This window comes from Podarcis erhardii (genome assembly GCF_964252035.2).
Source record: "Podarcis erhardii genome assembly, chromosome: 7".
In the NCBI taxonomy this organism is placed as follows: Eukaryota; Metazoa; Chordata; class Lepidosauria; order Squamata; family Lacertidae; genus Podarcis; species Podarcis erhardii.
Genome location: NC_138511.1, coordinates 41,137,954 through 41,155,526, shown reverse-complemented (window position 1 = coordinate 41,155,526; position 17,573 = coordinate 41,137,954). Strand labels below are relative to the sequence as shown.

General features: G+C 45.6%; 1 protein-coding gene and 1 long non-coding RNA gene across 2 annotated transcripts in view; one reads left to right on the top strand and one right to left on the bottom strand.

Annotated features, from left to right (window-relative positions):
- Positions 1-4,538, bottom strand: part of LOC309346507 — a 28,126-nt gene extending 23,588 nt beyond the window's left edge. Inside the window, exon 1 of the long non-coding RNA XR_014158647.1 lies at positions 4,192-4,538. This is a non-coding gene — a long non-coding RNA (uncharacterized lncRNA). The remainder of the gene's footprint in view (positions 1-4,191) is intronic.
- Positions 4,539-6,131: 1,593 nt separating this feature from the next.
- Positions 6,132-16,396, top strand: FOXF1 (forkhead box F1). The gene is made up of 2 exons (XM_081870279.1): positions 6,132-7,702; positions 14,736-16,396. Exons 1-2 carry the CDS (start codon positions 6,631-6,633, stop codon positions 14,891-14,893), a joined length of 1,230 nt encoding a protein of 409 aa, XP_081726405.1. The 5' UTR covers positions 6,132-6,630; the 3' UTR covers positions 14,894-16,396.
- Positions 16,397-17,573: the final 1,177 nt, after the last annotated feature.

Below are 17,573 nucleotides of genomic sequence, written 5' to 3'. Positions count from 1 at the left end.
CCCGCTCCCAACGTCTTCTTTCTAGCAAAGACTCCTTCACTTAAGCAATTAGCTAGTGAAAATACCTGCAGGGGGAAAAGGAGGAGGCGGGGTGGGGAAATAATTCTTCGATTCTTTTTAGGACAAAAAAATATCGCGGAGCGAGGAAGAGCGCTTGCAAACACTTGGGCCACACGTTTATCTGCAGATAAACGTATATTTCTCTCTGTGTATAAATATATAGAAATCTTTGCCGCTTTCTCCTCCCTCCTCGGATCGATCTTTTTGCAAATCCATTCCAACGAGCTAGAAGATCTCTTTTGAAAAAGCGCCACTGCAGATCTTGCAGACATCCCGCGCCGATGGATAAATATACAAAAATAAAATTGCTCCAGCTGGTTACTTCCCCTACATCTGGAAAAATAAAGGAAAGTGTACATCTATGCGTTTTCACCTACATTCGTGACCCTCCTATCTCTCCCTAGACTCCAGGAGACGGTCTGAAACAGGCCCGCTTGCTAAGAAGCAGGTCCCATTGATTTCCATGGGGCTTCCTCTTCAAGGAGCGCCCTTAGGACAGCAAGCTGTAATAAATGAGGAGTCTGGCCGTTGGTCTAGCTCAGGAGGAAAAGCGCGCCGCTCCGGATTCGAACCTCTAGGAGTGAAGCCGGAGTATTTGGGTTTCAGCCGGTTTCGTTCTGTAAACAGCGCCGGCGCCCGCGGCGAATGGTACACACGGTACCATCCTCTGTATCACTGTGAGGAAAAGCAAGGCCCTTGAATTTAAGAGCGCATTTGGGGACAACTCTTGAGGCAGGAGAGTGATGTTCTCAAATAGGATTTAAAATAACGCATGGAAAATCTAGTCCATAAAATACCAGCACCTTTTCTCAGCACTTTTCTAACAGGGTTAATCCATTCTATCTTGGAAGAGGGTGTACACTCTCTCTCTCTCTCTCTCTCTCTCTCTCTCTCTTTTCATCGTGCTGTCTACTCAGAAGCAAGTCTGTCTGAATGCTTTTTTAGGAAGTGTGCTTAGGATTGCTGCCTAGACTGTGTGAAAAACAGGATATAAAAAAACAAGAGTTGGGCGCCTGCCCCGCTGAGTTTCCAATCCAAAAGGTATCTTAAGTTCTCCTGCCCTTCTCGGCCAAGTTAGATTTTACAAGATTTTAAAGCAACTGCATTTTAGTTCCAACTCGGTGTGGTTAAGAATCGGCCTGGTTTTCGTACCATCGAAATAAACAAGGACTACAAAAAAAGAGTTTAGAGTCAAGTGTTGCAGCTTCTCTGGGGTGACGGATTGAGCTATCTCTTTTCAGCCTGCAGCCACCTGGAGAGAGGCTTCGTGTCTCCTGAAGTGTTGAAGTCCCGGATGGTTATTCTAAGCACGCTTCCCTGGAAGTAAATTGCACTGAAACCAAGGGTGCCAACTTCCAACTTGGATGATGGAGTTTAAGGGGCTTTGAGTGATTATTCCAAGGATACTTCCTTGGACGTATATTCCACTTAGATCAATAGGACCCACTTCTAAATAAAGGACAGGGTGTGTGTGTGTGTTTGGCGGAGGGTGGTGGTGGGGCTGCTGTCCCAGAAGACTAGAGATTTCCCTCTCCATTCAGAACAACACAGGGCCCAGCACCAGAGGAGTACGTCGACGTTACAATGGTTTCAGTGAGGAGAGAGTTGTAAAAACGCATTTGAACTCTCCCGTTGCTCAGCTGTGGTCGGATCGTGCTCACTCGTGTTTGGAAAAAAGAGATGAGGTGCTTTTTTGTGGGCGAGGCGGGTGTTTTTCCTTTAAATGAAGCGTATTAAAGATGGCATCGCAGGCGGCCTAAAACTGGGCCATAAACGTTGTTTTAAATTTCGGAGTAAGCCCCGTTGATTTTCTATGGGGGGGGGGTTGCCCCTGCCAAATAAATATGCCTAGATTTGGGGTCCCCTCCATTATTTCCACTCTGACAACCTGAAAGCGGAGTTCCTTCTTACAATGACGTCTTGCGGTTACGAGGAAGCATATATATCTACAGATCTCTCTTTATATGCACTATTATATATATACTATATATATGCACTACACATACACACACACACATATGTGCACTATTTCGGCTCAGTTCCTTGTGCCCTTTAAACACACTGACCCCGGAAAAAGCCGTGGGAGGGGGACTGCCTTCAAGGTAAAAGGGTAGAGAAGCCTTCATTGTTCGGGTGGAGTCAAGGTCCCGATCCCCCTACCGAGTGACTGCATTTAGGAATGTGATATTACAGGGAACACAGCCGGTTGCTGAGCCGGTGGAAGAATGGAAGAGGAAATTTTAATTATAGCCCAAGCGAATAAAAGCAGAGATTTGTCTGCTGGGCAAGAGCGAAAGGAACTCTAGGCTACAAAAAGGAAGGGTTTGTGAATATATGTGCTGTTTTCTGACAGGGGAAAACACATAGATTTGAATCCGGACTTAGGTCAGTTCCCACAGAAATCAGGGGGGCTTTTCTTAGTCACGACCAACTTTCCAAATAGATTTTCAACGTGACCCTACGTTCAACGTAGGTTGTTTTCACATGGTGGATTCCATGCTGTTTTTAAAACAGTAATTATTTATTATGATTGTCCTGTTTGGCTTTGCTGTGAATTCCATGCCCTCCGTTTATGTAATATAAGGCAAAGACGCCGGCAGGCCTCAGGCCCTAGAAGCGTACAGTGCCAACAGCGCAGACCTGTGCCTGCTTATTATTGAAGGCCCCGCCTCGGTATTCAACGGGATTTATTCCCAGGTAAAATTGCATAGGATTGCTCTGCAGTTTGGCTTTCTCTGGTTAAACAAACGAACAAACAAACAAACAAACAAACAAGGTTCAGTCTGTGGGTTTTTTAAGATAACTGGGGAAATGTCTGTTTTGACAGCTTTGTATAAACGTCCTGATTTGAATCACGATCGTTTCCCCTTTCACCGCTGTGCGAACATTTCCCCCTATAAATGCGCAAAAGCGCACCGCACTCCTAGCCATGGGGATCCTCAAAGCAGCTGAGGAGAAGCTGCTGGGCTCCGAGCCAGCGCGATCTCATCGCAGACAAGAAGAAGTCAGTGTTTCTCCTTTGAGTTTATCTCTACAGTGTGGTTTTCTTTTTAAAAAAATCTATTTTATTGTATTGCACATTGCGTTGGTTTCTGAGATAATGCGGTCGACAGGCAAGCATGGGCACCGATTTTTCCTCGACCCCTTTCCTAGCAAATCGGCTCCCTCGATTATCCACCTCTTTATAACACATCCTATCCTAAAACCCCCAAAGCATTTTATCGAGAGACCTCTGGAATTCGATGGGACGCAGTAGCTGTTGTCAGTGCCTTTAGGATTGCAGCATTAAACCAGCACACCCTTTTGATGAGACTGGCTGTCCTTCACCACTATCTCAATTCATTTCATTAAGGTTTACGAAAGGAAAATTTGCTGGTGAACTTTGGTGATCACGTTCTGTCTTCTAGTTGCAAAGAGACTTGGGTGGGACATAAATGTACCATTCCCTCTTCCTTCCACCCCCCACGTTGTATCTGGAGATATCCGTGCTTGTGTGTTCCAGGCAGGAGTCATTTCTGTTGCAATTGCGAAGAATGGATTTTTTTCTTAGCTTCTCCTTCACACACCACACAAAGCTTGCCACCCTACGTCTTCTTTTATCAGGGAGTGAAAACAGGATAGAAACTGTTTCTGAAGTGAAATTGCCCTCCTTGGGTCTCACAGATGTGTGAGGCGCCCCATAGGCTGCTAACGTCTGCTTGCAATTCGCCCTTCCCAAAAGGATCTTAGATTGGGATCTCAAGTTTTCTTTTGAAAAAGGGACAACAATTTTTTTTTTTTAAAAGCATTTTAAAAGGAAACGGGGTAACAGAGGGAAGTGAATGGGGTGCGTGCCCCACCACCAGCCAGGAATTCTCTCTCCATAAGGAGCATTATAAGTGTATTTTAAATAATGCTTTGAAACAACAAATGCTCCTCTAGGCCCTCACCATCTTTTCAATAAAGAAACAGCAGATCTGTTCCCCCCCTCTCTCTCCACACACCACCCCACTCCAGCGATTAAGTGCGAAAGCTAAACTGCCCCCCTCACCTCCAATCTCACCCACACTTAGACCCCTTTAACAGCTTAATTGCGCTAAATTTACCACGCGCGCCTGGAAAAGAGGGTGACAAAATCTGGAAGTGACTTACCTTGATGAGTGAGTGGCAGGCTGGGAAGCAGATGAAAAGATTCTCCGGAGAGTTTAAAAAAGATAGTAAAAAAAAAAATAATGATAGGGAGGGGACGGTGGACACCCACCCTTCTCTAAATGTGGGTTGGGAATGTTTTTTGGGGACGCTTTTAGGAAGCACATTTTGTGCGAGTGTCTTTGAGAATCTGTCGAATCAAGTAATAACCAACGCGTCCAGTACGGTTTTTGTTTTGTTTTTTTACAGAAGAAAATATTTGGGATGGGAATGTATGGGGTGGGTGGAAGAAAAGCCCTAAACAATCAGCAATATAAGCTGTGGGCCACTGGAAGAAACTCCGGACGTTTTCATTTTATTAAAAAAGGCCCGGGAACTTGTTTACGTTGCGCTATATAAACATCCTGCCCCTTGTCTGCGTCTATCTCGCAAAGAAATCAGAAACTTGATTTTTAAAAGTGGGTGAGTTCCAAACTTACCGCCTTTCAAGAGAGATCCCCTTGGTGGCAGGGGAGATCCGGGAATCACTTTAATTTTTGGTGTGTCTCATTTGTGTATAAACAAAACTGCTGGTCCTTTTTTTTAATGCGTTCAATTAACTGGTCAATTTCTAGCAAACGTCTCGCTGTTAGGGAGGGATGTTTGTGTTTATTCCTCTGCGCGCGCGCACAGACTTCTTAATTTCTTTCTCTTTTTTTTGTCCGCAAAACAAGGCCACAGGGAAATCGCTTCCTCGCGAGTATTACCAACTGGTTTTGCGTAGCAAAGAAATGAGGCAGGGGAGGGTGTGTGAAAATAGCGGAAGGTTAGGATCTAAGTGGCCTTTCAACACGTTTGGAAATGGACAAGCAGAAAGTAGTCTCTGGACACAGAGAAAGATTTTCTTTGGACGAAGAAGTAAGAGCAGTTGAAACCAAAAAGAGCGGAGGATCGTTGGGATGTTTATATGTGGGTGTCAGAGAAATAGAGTTTGGGAAGCGATTTAGCAGCTAGTTAATCCAGAATCATGTACGGAACGCCCAGATAGTCTTCAAACCCAAGTAGTACCCGTCGATTTAAACACAACGCGCTCCATTCATTCCGTGCGCTCAGGACTACTTAGGTGGACCGACCCGAGTCTGGTTTACACCTCGGGAGCAAGTCCCGCCGATCGTTCCTAAAGGAGGGACGGCCTAAGGATCCCGGCCTAAAATACACACACACAAACGAAGTAAAGTAAATGGATTTAGGATCCCCTCCTAAATACCCACACCGGCATGCCCACAACAGATTACTCCGAATATATTCACACCATAGATTTAGGGTTTGGGGTGATGAGGAAGGGGTGAACCCATAGGGTCAGTTAAAACCCCCTGTCCTCCAGTGAGGAGGTGGTGAACACGTGTGTGCGTGTGAAGGAATTATACGGGCTCGGGTGGAGCCTAGAAATTGGGGGGGGGGAGAGATCCTTCTTCTGCATCAGGACAAGGTGGGATCGGCAGAGGGGTGATGGTGGCAGCATTGAATCCCTCCGTTTGGTTGGAGCGAAGCCCCTTACAGCGCCCACCAATGTTGAGCTAAGACGCGGAAAAGAGACTAGGAAGAAGGAGGGGAGGAGGAGGGAGGGAGGGGGAGCAACTTGCCTGGCGGGCCGGGGAGGGAAGGGGAGGCGGGGACTCCTCCTGCCTCTTACGTCGTGCTGTCAAGAGCCGCCAGGCGCCCGCTGACTTGAGATAAAAGTTAAAGGCAACCGCTCGGGTTGGGGGCAGAACCCGCGACTCACCGGGCTGAGAAGCAGCAGCAGCAGCAGCAGTAGCAGTAGCAGCAACTCCTCGCTGGCAGAAGCCTGGGAGGCCGGGTGGGGTGGCGGGTGGGGGAGAGCTGGGAGGAAACGCTGGTCAGGCAGGGGGTGGGGAGGGTGGGGGGGAGAAAGCCCGCGCCTCCCGCGAAGCCTGAGAAAGGGGGGAAGGGCGAAGAGGAGGAGGGGAAAGAGAAGGAGGAGGAGGAAGTCTTTTCCTGCTTGGAACGCCGGATTAGGAGCAGAAGGCTCGGACACAGCCTCTCTGCTGGCTTGGATCGTGCGGAAGAGGGGCGGGTGGCGGCGGGTTTGGAGACGCGCCTTTTCCAGGTAGAGGAGGCTTTGCTTCGCGTCCGGGGGTCCAGCGGACAGCTGTCCCCTCGTCTCCCCTCTCCCACGGCCTTGGCTCTGTCTCCCCACCTCCACTCCCTGTTAGTCAGGGACAGGAGCCCGCAGCTTAGCTTGGACTGAAAGAGAAGGCGACTGGGATTGGCTCCGTTTCTTCTGCATTCCGGCTCGCAGCGCTTTTACGCAACTCTCTGGAGGAAAAGCAAGGGCGCAGGAGAGAGAAAGACCTGGGAGCGGGACTGGGGAGCTCAGACCCCCCTCCCTGTTCCGCCCAGGAGCCAGTCCTTTAGGGAGGGGGCGGCGAACGGGAGCCGTCGATGACCGCAGGACTGCTGCGCGCTCCTTCCTCTCGACCCCCTCCTCCTCCTCCTGCCGAGGCCGAGGCTTTTCCGATGTCTACAGCCTCCGACAAGGCGCAGCAGCAGCAGCTGGGAGCAGTCATGGAATCGGCGTCGTCCACCACCTCCTCGACCCCCAGCAGTAGCAGCAGCGGCGGAGGCGGCAGCGGAGGAGGAGGCAGCGGCGGCACCAAAGCGAAGAAGTCCAACGCGGGCATCCGACGGCCGGAGAAGCCGCCTTACTCCTACATCGCCTTGATTGTCATGGCCATCCAGAGCTCGCCGTCCAAGCGCCTGACGCTGAGCGAGATCTACCAGTTCCTGCAGAGCCGCTTCCCGTTCTTCCGCGGCTCGTACCAGGGCTGGAAGAACTCGGTGCGCCACAACCTCTCGCTCAACGAATGCTTCATCAAGCTGCCCAAAGGGCTGGGCCGGCCGGGCAAGGGCCACTACTGGACCATCGACCCGGCCAGCGAGTTCATGTTCGAAGAAGGCTCCTTCCGACGGAGGCCCCGCGGCTTCAGGCGGAAATGCCAGGCCCTCAAGCCCATGTACAGCATGATGAACTTGAATTTCAACCACCTCCCGGACAGCTATGGCTTCCAGGGGCCGTCTTGCCCGCCCAACAGCCTCCCCCTAGACGGCGGCGCCCTTGGCATGATGAACGTCGACGGCATGGGACTGGCCGGCCACTCCGTACCCCACTTGTCCTCCAACGGAGCGCACCATTCCTATATGGGGAGCTGTGGAGGTGGAGGTGGAGGAGGCTCCGCCGGAGGGGACTACGGTCACCACGACGGCTCGGTGCCCGCCTCGCCCCTGCTCCCCGGAGGTGGCGTGATGGAGCCCCACTCCGTCTATTCCAGCACAGCGCCGTCCTCTTGGGCGCCCTCCGCAGCGCCGGGTTTGAACAGCGGAGCTTCCTACATCAAACAGCAGCCTCTGTCGCCTTGCAATCCGGCAGGGAACCCGCTCTCGTCGGGCTTGTCCACGCACTCCCTGGAGCAACCTTACTTGCACCAAAACAGTCACAACACGGCAGAACTACAAGGTAAGGCCGGGCTGGTGTGGGGATGGGCGTCCCTGAGCGCCGGGGGGGGGGGGGGCCTGGCCGCGCGTAAACTGGAACAGGGAAGGAAACATGCCCATAATTTGGGGAGCGCTTAGCGCAGAACGAGAGGCTAAAGGTTTTGTTCGGGGTTATGGGAACAGCCGAAGCCAGGAGCTGTAGAGCTAAAGGGAGAAGGGCAGGCGGCCAGCGCTGCAAACCCAGAGGAAATCTCAAATGTATAATGGGTGCCTGAGAACAGACCTCTGAGCACCCAGTTACAAGCAACGGAACAATAGGTTTCTTAAGGATCCGTAACAAACAAGTTCTGTGTTCACTTTTATGTAGGCTAAAATATGTGACACCTGACCAAAAATAACCCCCCCCCCCGGAATAAGCCTGGAAACAATTCGACCCCATTTCCTATTAAACGAATGCTGGTACGCTTTGAAAATGTGGGGAAATCCTGACTGTATGGTTAGGTGATAAGTTATCCAGGTGACGGGATGAACCCAAGCGGATCAGGGACGTCAGAAGTCAGTCCCTCTGCTGTGAGGGGAAAGATACGCTTTAGGAGCTGTAGAGGTTGTTCCAAAGTGAAGTAAGGGTGCGCGTGAGATTTATGTGAGATCAGAGGGTACTGGAGCGAGGGAGGGCCGATTAACAGGGGTCAAAGGGTTGGATGTGGGGAGTAAGCAAGATTGTGGATGTATAGCTAGAAAAATAGGGATCGTGGGCAGAAAATGGGGGATATTCCCCACCACTACCCAGTTTCAGCCGCCAATCCTCCTCCAGTTGTTTTGCTCATAGAGAAAAGGAATAAATTCAATTGTGGAGAGGGCAGCTCCAAAAGTTTTTTAGCCCTCTGAAAATCGCACCCATAAATACAGATCCGGTGTTCTCAAGAATGCGAGAAGATGATGTATTTTGAAGCAATGTACATAAATATTGTGGGAGCCTTTTTATATTTTTTGCCTCCGTTTAGTCAGAGTAGTTGACTTGAAGTTTGTGGGATTGATGAGGTTTCCCTCCTAGCCACTCCACCTTCGCGCGCGCCCCGTTCTCCAAGGGAAATCTAAGGCTACCCATTAAGTAGGTGCGTTAGGAATAATTAAATCTGCTTCGGCCCTATTGATACTATTCCGAATAACATTACGGATAATATTCCATGGGCCTTATCAATGATTGTATGTGTAGAAGCTTAGAAACTATTATATGTTGATGGTTTGATGCCAGTGAAATCCATTAAAGACACATTGCAGATTGAGTTAAAAAAATGCTATTATATAGTGCCATACAGTAACGCGTTTTAGGGATCCAGTTATGGAATAAATAGGGAAATTCCCATAGATTTTAGTAGGAGTGTAGTCTAAATACAGTTGCAGCAATACCTACCTACGCTTCGGTTAACATATGTGCGCAAACCCTGGAATTGTACCGGGCGTCACAGATTTGTCATTGCGTCACTTTTATTTCCTCGCTGCGGTTCCTTAATAAACAAGACCCGGTTTTACTTCATAGAAAGGAGCATATTTCAAAACAAGAAACAGCGTGATTTGTGAAATATGGTTGAAGTTCGGTTTTATTTTCTGGGGCGTCAGAGAATTAATCCCAGTATAGTCCCTACCTCAAACGTGGCAGAAAGAAAACCTGTTCATAGTTGCATTAACATCAGTAAAGTAATGCCAATTGCCTTAACCGTATATACGAAAATATTGTCCTGAAGTCAAAAAATGATGGTATAATTAATTTCCTTGTCGTCCCCGTTATTATTATTATTATTATTATTATTATTATTATTATTATTATTAACACCAGGAACGATACTGAGTCCTGTGGCACCTAAAATATTACTATTTATTGTGGCAGCTATCTGGCGACGTGGGATGCAGCCCAGAAAGCTTATGGCGGACAAAATTGGTTAACCTTTAAGACCCTATAGAACTCTTGTTACTACTTGTTTTGTTTTTTCTCCCCAACAATTGATTAACCCGGTTTAGCACCACCTCCTTTTGAGGCAACAACGACTTTAGTAATTATTAATAGTAATCCTATTTAATTAGCACTTCTAATACTGACCGGTCTCATCAATTCAAAACCGAGCAGAGTGCCGCTGCAGCAATTAACGACAGCAGTGGTGACAAGGAGTAATTTTAGTCTAGCTCAAGCCTAAACCAAGCCCTTAAAAATATCCCAGTGATCAAAGTGTGAACTTAAAGCTGCATTCCTACACGCACTTACCTGGAAAGATGCACATAGGACTGCGCTGTCAATTTCTCCCAATGAAACGAAACAGATTTTCAAAAATGGTGATGATGATAATAATAACAACAACAACCATCATCACCATCCAATATATTCCACCTCTTGATTCTCTTTATACAATCTTCTACTTAAAATTGCTCCCCAAACGTTCTTTCCCAGAGCTGATCTCTGCAAAGGAGTCAATCCTGTGTTAGTATTTTACTGACTGCCTAATTTCAGTTGCCCTTTTGAACTCTCCTTTGTAGACAAAACATCTTTCTTTGCCTCAACCAGCTTTGTTAGGGCGGTTTTGTTTATTATTATTTTATTCCCCCACCCCGCTGTCTGCTCTCCAAATTACCCCCCCTCCCCGCTCCGAACAGCCCCTCTGCATTCTCGACATTGCTTACCTTGGCCGGATTCTTTCGCGTTCCAGGAGGGCGAGACGTCTTTGCAGCGGAGGCCGTAAGAGAAAAAGGGACCTCCGTGATTAGTTTCGATTTTGCAAAAAACATGGAAATGGTGATTGGGATGGGGAGACCCACCCCCCACTCACCCAATAAGTCTTAATAGCATTGGGATGATGAGGGATCATACTAAGAGGAGGGAATAATGGTTTGAAACTGACCAGCCCAGCAAGGGGAAATTGACAAGGTCTCTGTTGGTCAGTGGAGAGGAAAGATAAGGGGTGTTAAGAGGCGAGAAGACAAGCGTTAGTTTGATTTTCTTTTTCCAGTTCGTAGGGGAAGAAGAGGGAAAATGTCTTTTCAGCAGACAAAAGTTGTGGGTTTTTTTGGGGGGGGGGAGTAAAGAAAAGCTTGCAAGCATTCAGAGACCTAAAAAATAAAATAGCCGAAACAAACGTGGAAGGGTTGTGCTCGGAAAAAGAATTAGCCTGATGCGCCGAAAGGCCGCGGCTAGCGAAAGCGCAGAGTCCAAAGACTTTTAAAGAATTCCTCCTCCCTGTGGCCTTTTTGCGGGTGGGATCCTGTGGTGTTGCTTCTGTTAGAAGAGAGGATTTTTTTTTTTACGGTTGGGGGTAGGATCCTTTGTATTTTAACAGCTCCCCTCTAGTTTTAGCAGCTGGGCAATCAGATACGGAGGCGTTATCATGGCGAGCCACCGTCTTCTGACTCCCTGGTTCTGACTCCGACTCCAGCCGCTCCTCCTTGCTTCAAATGGAGCGGTCTACTGACCCGACACGTCTTCTCACCTCTGTTTGGTCCGGGGCATCATTTAGAGTTAAGGACAACTAGTAGCAATAGAGGGGAGCAAAAAGGCGCGTGGGAAATAATGGAGATGAACAGAGAAAAATTATGGAAAGTTGGGAGGAAATTCAAGCTTATTTTTTACAGCCTAAGGGTGGGGGTTTACTTTTTTTAAAAAATAACTATAGCAATCACCTCACCTTCGAAATATAAAAACTGACGTACTGTTTCTTTAACTTGCTTGGTTTTTTTAGCAACATAAAGGGGAAGGAGCATTTTATTTTTTAAAAAATACATTCTGGACAAATGAGGGAGTTATAAATCCTGGATATCATTCTGACTTCTGCTACATGAGTTTGGAAACCAAATAATCCCTTTTTAAATGGGGGGGGAGGGGGAGGGGATGGCCACAGAAGGCATGCGAAAAACAACATTTAAAAAAGGCAAATGACTACTACTACTACTACTACTAATAATAATTTTTGTCAGTTCTTTACTTGGTTAAATCACCATGAAAAGGACAACCAATTAATTAAGAAATTATTCTATTGTCATATAGGTGCAAAAGTTTTTTTTTTTTTTAAATCACTTAAATAAGTCCATTGTGCAGTCCGTATATGGTGTAACTGCTCTATAGATGGGTAGAGATAGGGCTGTTATTTTAAAAACGGAAAGGGTTTACAATTCTGAAAGGGGGAGGAATGCTAATTCTATCCATTGCAAGTTGTTAACCACTAAATATGAGTAATTCAGTTACTGTGTGAGGAAGTGTTCTATGAAATTTGTTAATTAGGAACCAATGTTCCAGACTGATTAGATTTTACAATGAAATAAGTATATTTAAATACTATCAGCAGATGTGGATCCACAGATAATTCCCCCCACAAGTTACTGCAAAGGCGTGCCCTGATCCTGTATCACCAGCCATGCAAAGGAATGGGTGGGTAGAAGAAAGGTATGTTCCTTTTCAGAAGAAGGAGCAAGGTTAATATCTGCTTTTAATAAAATGTCTGATTGTGGTCCAAAACCTGATAGGTTTTGTTTATGTTCATTGCAAGTTTTCATTGGAGTACAGTAGTAACTTAACCCTAGAAATAATTAAAAGCCAGGGCTTGTTTTTCCTCTGGCTTGAATGAAAGCAAGTCCTCCAGCTTTATCAAGAAAGCCAAATCTATACACACAAGCACCAAAAAGAAAAAAGAAAAAGGCCAACCCTCAGACCTCCTTCCTTGGCCAGCCAGGAAACAGACTGTCCCATCCCATCCTGCTATTTGCGAATGGGCAAAATTCCCATTCCAATCAAGTGGGAATTTCCTCTGATTAAGAACAGCAGAGTTCAGAGTCCATAACATCACCTAGCTGGGTCTAACAGATTCCAAGGGGTTGATGAAGCCCCTCCCAGGGGGAGATCTTGTGGACTGGTGACTATTGTCACCATAAACTGAGGTGGAAGAAGGTGAGGCTCCAGACTTGAATTGTGTAACCAGCTGTAGACAAGCAGCAAGTCTGTGGAATTGTGTTTCTCCAAGAGAAGCACCCTTGGCTTCTGTATGGCAGGTTGCCGTTGCAGGTTGCTGTAACTACTACTACAGAGTTTCAGAAGCAGTTTGTGATATGACTTGAGGTTCTACTGTTCAAGGGATGAAGGGGAGATGTGTTCAAAAATTCCACCCGCGCATGCCAGAAGTGGAACTCAGCCACATTGGAATCTGCCCTTCTACTGAGTCAGACCACTGGCTTACGTAGCTCAGGCCTACTGAAGTCGTCATCCTCTCCCCACTCTGCTTCTCCCCCCCCCCCCAAGCTAATTTCAGCCTAATGAAAGCTCAGTAAATCTTCATGTTTTGCTCCCTGCTTGCAACTAAAACACAACATAGAGGCTGTGAAGTATCTGGTAAGTCCCAGTATGTGGAGGATAGCAAGTTGCACAGCTTCTGTTACCCATTTATTATCCTTGATCATACCTGGTAGTAGCTCTCCAGTCTCCTGTTAATATAGATCCTTGCCCAAAGGTATACAAAAGTTCATACCCAATACAAAGTATCCTTTTATAGTACACTGGAGTAAAAGAAATGCTTCTAAAATCTGTTCTGAAAATGAAAAAGGGAGGAAAGAAGGGGAAAAGGAAAAAGGAAAAAGGGAGGAAAGCAGAAAAGGAAAAGAAAAAGAGGAAAGACAGACAAGAAAGAAAGAAAGAAAGAAAGAAAGAAAGAAAGAAAAGAGAATTCTATCCCATTTTTCTTACATGATGTCCCTTTTGTGTTGGAAATGTAAAAAACTGAACCTCAGACATGATCTATGTGAGGCAGCTACTCTGCCTCAGAGCTGGACATCTTTGGGCATCTTACATCAGGGAAAGGGCCACACACATCTCAGTGATGGATCATCGGCCTCACATACAGATGCTCCCAGCTTCAGTGTCCAGCATTTCCAGGTAGGGCTGAGAGTCTCCTGCCCAAAACCACTGCCACTGCCAGATAGAGTTGACAGTACTAAGCAAGATGAACCAATGGTCTGACTCAGTAGAAGAAGGCTTCCTGTATTCCTTATGTATTCCTTCAATGAGGCAGAATTACTGGTAAGCAGCTGCCTCTGCTCTCTTGACTAAAAAGAAAAAGTCTCAGCAGCAAATTCTGGGGGGTGGAAAGTGGCTAGGATATGTGTGCCACGTGGTCTGCCCTGGAGCCCCTAAGCTAACGTACAGCGCTAGGGTGCAGAGGAGGATTCTGCTCCATCGCCAGTGCTGAGGTAGGATTCAACCACCAGCCTAGTCAGATTTTGTGCACAGCATGGCGAATGCACAGTCTTGTCCAGGGGTCAGCAAACTTTTTCAGCAGGGGGCCTGTCCACTGTCCCTCAGACCTTGAGGGGGCCGGACTATTTTTTTTTGGGGGGGGGGATGAACGAATTCCTATGCCCCATAAATAATCCAGAGATGCATGTTAAATAAAAGCACACATTCTACTCATGTAAAAACACCAGGCAGGCCCCACCAATAACCCAGAGATGCATTTTAAATAAAAGGACACATTCTACTCATGTAAAAACATGCTGATTCCCAGACTGTCCGCAGGCCAGATTTAGAAGGTGATTGGGCTGGATCTGGCCCTGGCCCTTAGTTTGCCTACCCATGGTCTTGTCCTTTGCCACAGGCAGTAAAATGGCTTGGGTAACTTCTTTTCCTACTGTAAAAGCCAATGCTGTAATCGACCAACAGGGGTAACCCTTAAAGCTTAACATGCATGCGGAATAACCCTAAAGGAATGAACTTGCTATCAACATAGTCACTCAAGCTTTGTTGATTGACACCTGTAGTGGAACGCAAGACCACCGGGATGTCACCAACTAAGTTCTACTCAGAGTAGAGCCTTTGACATGAATGGACCTATCCTCTTAATGAATTCCAGTGGGTTTCCTCTGAGTAGGTCTGGAGACAGACCACAGTTTCTATTCATGCTGAAGCAAAGTATAATTTAGGTTCTAATTCTTCAGTTTCATATCTCCAGGGTGACATATTTTCCCCCTCCTCTCTGTGTTGTGTCTTCTTCCCAGTCACTTAAATCTGCTCTCTGCTTTTCTTTCAGGAATCCGGTACCATTCTCAATCTCCAAGCATGTGTGACCGGAAAGAATTTGTGTTCTCCATCAACGCCATGGCGTCATCTTCCATGCATTCAGGAGGTAGCGGCTCTTACTACCATCAGCAAGTTACATACCAAGACATCAAACCTTGCGTGATGTGACAGTAGGGCTGGGGAGTGAGCTTTCTTGGAGGGGCAGCCAATCCCCAAAGATCCAAGTGAAAACTGTATAGAACTGTGGAACTTCCTTCTACAAGCCCCTTTAGGAGCCAAAGAACCTCCCCAGAAGCTAGACTGATAGTTGCTCATGAGGTATATGAATATTCAAAACATCTACAGAGAGGAACACGCTGTTCTCAAGGAAGCCTTGAAGAGGAGCAAAGATGCGTTGTGTGTGCTTTTTCTTTTTTGTAGGGGAAGGTGAAGCACAATGCCAAAACACTAAATACTCAGTTGTCCTTTCATCTTGGGTCTCAGTACATTCAGAACAGTGATCTGGTAAAAATTCCAAATTCCACTTTTCAGTCTGTGTGGTTTCCTCCCCACTCCCGCTTAAAAAAAGGAATAGGATTCAAATGAACTCTGCTTTTTAAAAACATATCCTATCCCCAATTTCTCCACAATTTTAAATGATCATTAATGGAAATGGATTCTAAAATTTGAGGGTCAGGGATCTGCTGTACAAAGGAAAGCAGCACAAATAATGCAGACCGCGATGGTGAACGACAGTCATTTTCATGTGGTGTCCATCACTGGGTCCTTCATTCAGCAACCAGAATTGGCTTCCAGTTGTAACCTCTCTTCTTATATTTTAGGGACTGAACATGAAATATACATATGGCTCATTGTATATTTGACCTCTGATTCAGGGCAATGGCAGACTCTCCAGACATCTGAGTGAGTGTTGAGATTGGTGCTCTTCCCATATCTTCTTTCCTAGATCGTAATTGTGCGTTGAGTTTCCAAAGCCTTCTCTACCTTCAGGTGTTGGTGGGGATTTGAAAAGCAGGATCACACACACACACAAATACACAGAAAATGCAACAGTAGAACTGAGGATGTTGGGCTGGGTGCTCAATCACACGATCCTGTAGAAATCACCCCACTTCTTTTTGACCGTACCCAACCATATTTTAAATAGTAAAATACCAAATTACAAAGAAAAAGCACTTTGAGAAATAAAGGTTAAAAATGGAAACGATAAACAAGGCTCACACTTTTATTTATTCAACATTTTAATAAAACACAACAGCAGCCTTGGTCAATCAGTATTAAAGTGGTTAATGTGTTGGCAATATTTGCCGTAGGGACTGTGTGAAATAACCATCATAAATGTCAAAAGCAGCAGCATGGCAAAGCAATTTTCTCTATGTTTTATATATAATTATATATTATATATATAAAAATATAAATATGAAGGACGCTTTTGTCATTTCCTCCCCCTACCCCCTTTTGCCTGACTGTACAGTTCGGTGGCACACCTATTTTAAGTTTCATTCTGCACTGTATAAAAGTGTAATGACAGTGGAAGGGGTTTTAGACCCCCTGCTTTTGTGTACGTTTATCCTTTAAAAAAAATGGAATGCAAATAAAAAAAATGTATGGTATTCATACACAGCCTTCACAAATTGTATAACCCGTAAATAAATCATTGTGTGGCATAGACATCTGTGTAGTGGCATACTGAGAATAAAACTCAGAGAAGATTAGGTCCCCATCTTAGGGTGTTTCTTGTCGTTGAGGGGCACCAAATGATCCCAGCTGTACATTTGGATCTCTGTGTGTAGGGAGGACAGCGAGAAAAAATTACCCTTTTACCTTTCTGTTCTCAGAATGATTGTGCCAGGCTCCAGCGTGGGGAGTTTGCTTTCAGGGTAGATACAAATGGGAGAATTCTGGACTGGATTGTTTCAGATCAAGAAAGCATGTGCAGAGTGTGACAGATTTTGAGGTATTAAAAAAGATCCCCGCATCTAGCTAATTTATTAATAGTTAGATATAAGCCACTTAGTGAGCAAATAATAAACAAAAAAATTCAATTCTAAACAGTAAGGGCAATAAAAAATATATTTTTATTATTTATTTTGATTTCTTACACACGCTTCACCACAAGATCTCAAGGTGGGTTACAGAGATTTAAAATGAAGTTTGGTGTAGTGGTTCAAGTGTCATACCAGGACTAGGGAGACATGGGTTTAAATCCTCATTCGGCTATAAAGTGTTACTTTTATAGCATGTCTTCTTTCCCTCTGTGTACCATGGAAATAAAAGAGCCAATCGCTTCAGGTGAGGGCTCCTGCACTTCTTACAGAAATTTCAGGTCGTTCCTTGAAGCTTCTGCTTTTGAAAAGTCAGTCTCTAAGGGCTGCATCCAAGTTAGTTACACTCAAACAAATACATTTAACCCAATGGACTTAACACAATCACTTTCAGTGGGTCTCCTCTGTGTATGACTTAGTCAGATGCAACCTTAGGAATTTATTGGAGCTAGAAAGAAAGAAAAAAAAATGCAAATAATATTTTACCCAGTTGTGCAGTTAGAGGTGTTAAGCATGGCTCTTCTTTCCAGTGTTCTGTTCAGGGTTTTCACAGGCCTCATGATGCTTGAAAAGTATCCTTTAAAAAACAATCCTCTAAAGTTTAAACAATACACTTTACAAATAATTTCCTCCTTTTCTTCCTAATGTCTCAACAAATGAAACTGATTTGTAAAAATGTTACATGGGGAAAAAATGAGAGAGAGAGACATTGCACACACTTTTGTAAATCAAGAAAATATTTAATTAAAAAATAAACAAATAATTGTTTTTTTTTTAAAAAAAATTGGGTTGGATGCAGACCA

Excerpts from the sequence above, each read along its gene's own strand:
- FOXF1 (XM_081870279.1), top strand. The coding sequence starts at position 6,631 with ATGACCGCAGGACTGCTGCGCGCTCCTTCCTCTCGACCCCCTCCTCCT. Across the intron at positions 7,703-14,735 it reads CAACACGGCAGAACTACAAG|GAATCCGGTACCATTCTCAA; the intron begins GTAAGGCCGGGC and ends CTTTTCTTTCAG.